Raw genomic sequence first — 2842 nt, forward strand, 5'->3', positions numbered from 1 at the left:
AGTATTTGATTAATTAACACACATCTTCTTTAAATTAGAAACAAACAAAATATTGAGCTTAGAAAACTTTGAGATATAAATGCTGTTAGATGGAGACAATTATATGATTGTGAAATGGGTAGTTGAAGCCTCAATATGCTTACCATCAAATAAATTTGTTAGATGTGACAGCATAGTGGTATTTGCATTATAATTCCCGTGAAAAACATTAGTTTGCTAAACATTTCATGATCTAGCATGAATCTGGGGTGGTATATCTAGAGGCATAGCCACAGGAACATCAAAGTAAGATTGTATTCGTACAACATCATGTGATGTAATGATAACAAACTTAGTTTCCTTCTGGATTTGATTTTCTATGAAGATGAAGAAAAGAAACAGGCTCCTGGACTGCATGATCTTGAACATACCTAGATCATAGAACTACCTAGACTACTTTGTATTTGCTCATAATAGTGGAAGAAGTTATAGGATGAATGCTGAAAGCTGGAGAAAAGCATAATAAATCATAAAACAACAGCAAATGCCTAGTTCTGATAGACTGCAATATGCTTCTAGCTGCTAGTTGAGTTCTTGACATAGTTATGTTTGTTGTTGTGCATCCACACTTTGAGAACTCTTCTCTTGATCCCCAACTCTTGACAAAGCCCTTGCACAACAGATTCTTCTAGCTTTTGCATTTTCCACCCAGCTTTCTCTGCGAAGTTCAACATCTTTTGTTTCTGTTCTTCTGTGAACTTGGTCCTAAACCTCTTTCTCAGCTTCTCAACTGGTCTAGTGGTCAGTATCCCACCTCCATTATCTTCTTCCTTCTCATCGGATTCTGAAGTGATTGCATTTGCTCCACCATTTTTGAAGGAGACTACCACTTGGTGAGGTGGTGGTGCCCTTGAGGAAATGAAGGAACTTGTAGGGTACCCTTGTGGTGGTGATCCAATAATGCCATTATGAAGGCCCGAAATGAGTCTACCACTCCCAATATTGCTCATGATAGGATAGTGATGATGGCAGTCATATGAACATTCACCATCTATCTCTTTCCTGTGGAAGTTCCTATGGCAATTGCAGGCTGAGCACTTGAGGGCCTCAAGGCTGCCTTCTTCTCCTCCTGGTATGAACTCACCACACCCATCTGTTGCATTCCCACCAATAGCGGCTGCATGGTTTTTGAGGCATTCCTTGTACCTCACCACTTTCTTGTAGGGCCTTTGGTCCTCCTGCTGGCTTGAAGGGGAAGAATGTCCATTGGTGGGAACTTGAGCTGCTGCTGCTGAAGTGACAGTGTGGCTGTGGCCATTTCCACCTGCATAACTACCATTTCTTGAGATTGGCATGTCCTTTTGTAGGCTAGATTCATCCATCTTTTATTCTTATTTTTGGTGCTCCTTCCAACCAAAGCAATTGAGTGGAAATTGTACTCTTTTCTGGGTTTTAAGACTTTGGCAGTTAGTCACCTCATTCACCAGCTCCCTCTCTCTCTCTCTCTCCTTTGTCACACGCACACAAAAAAAGATAATGATACTTATGGCGGCCAAGACTTGAAATCTTCACACACAGATGCTAAATTTTTCTCTGTATTTTATTTCCCAAGAAAATGGAAAGAAACTAAAACAAGTGACCCATTTAGAAAAGCCAGTGAAGGGAGTAAATGCCTAAGCCATGGGAAACTGACAGAATGGGGCTGATGAGGTGAACATGATCAATGAAGATGGGCCAAACACTGATTGAGAAAACCTATAAAAACATTGGATGCTCTTGGAAATATATGCTCAGCTTAAATGTATCTGATGGGAAAAGGATAGGGTGACAGACAAAAAGGACGGATGACACACATTCACCACTATATGCTTTTTATTAATACAAGAAATTAGTGATGAAATTTGCAAGTGAAGCAAAGAAACTTGTAACTAGAGCTTATATATACATTTATTTATATAACTAGAGGAACTAACAGTAGTTCTAGGCTATATGGTAGTGATTAATTTATGAAGAAAGCCGAGGGAGAAAGACAAATATGAGAGAGGTTAGCAGCAAGGATAGAATTAAAAACTGGGATGGTTTTGCTTTCTTTGCTTGCACTGTCAACAATATAGCAATTAGCTTTTAGGGCATGGACAGGCCAATCTCAGAAACACACTTCAATTGTTTGGTGGAAATAGTAAAGCAAGAAAAGACCAAGCAAGAAGAAATGGAAGACATGATCTGTGCCTGTCAGAAAGTGTCAGGTCAGATATATAGAGGCTGATATAAATGTCATGCAAGTGGTTGTTTCAGCAACAGCTACGAAATTAATGAGATTAAAGACCCTTTTCCTGTCACGAAATTTCAGGTATTATCTTAAAGAAAATCTTGTAAATCTGATAGAAATACAATCACTATGGTGAATTTAAGCTTTGTTTAATGAACTGAACTACGGTGAATTTAATTAATGATCAAAGATGAGCTGCTAGTGTAATAATCTTGAGATTCCAGTAATTGGCATTGAGCTGGCTTCCTTTTGCCTTCCTATTATGCATGTAATCATTATAATCTAGAGAGGTAGATCTTAAAGTTAGTGCATTTTTTCTTAGCTTTAGAGGAGTCCTTGTCCCTTCCATCATATCATATTGACAAAATCTTAGATGCCTATATATATATATATATATATATATATATAGCGTGAATGAGTAAAACTTCCTTGCCTTTCTCCCTGTGTCGAGTTCTCCATTTCTCAAGTCACAGTACTAACCTGGCCTCACATCACAACTGTGGAAAAAGAGAATTAATTTTTCTGCAACAAGGTTTTTTTCTTAAACCAGTATTTTGAATAGTTGAAAATGTCATTAAATCCAAACAGTAGTGT

The 2842-nt window shown here is 38.0% G+C and overlaps 1 protein-coding gene across 1 annotated transcript; it reads right to left on the reverse strand.

The window, feature by feature from the left end:
- Nucleotides 1-274: 274 nt before the first annotated feature.
- LOC118050770 (zinc-finger homeodomain protein 3) lies at nucleotides 275-2213 on the reverse strand. Its single transcript, XM_035061223.2, has one exon. It carries the CDS (start codon nucleotides 1359-1361, stop codon nucleotides 555-557), a length of 807 nt encoding a protein of 268 aa, XP_034917114.1. The 5' UTR covers nucleotides 1362-2213; the 3' UTR covers nucleotides 275-554.
- Nucleotides 2214-2842: the final 629 nt, after the last annotated feature.

Source organism: Populus alba, chromosome 4 (genome assembly GCF_005239225.2).
Source record: "Populus alba chromosome 4, ASM523922v2, whole genome shotgun sequence".
Lineage (NCBI taxonomy): Eukaryota > Viridiplantae > Streptophyta > Magnoliopsida > Malpighiales > Salicaceae > Populus > Populus alba.

What these genes read in the sequence shown, in the direction of transcription:
- LOC118050770 (XM_035061223.2), bottom strand. Translation starts at nt 1,361, where the DNA reads ATGGATGAATCTAGCCTACAAAAGGACATGCCAATCTCAAGAAATGGT.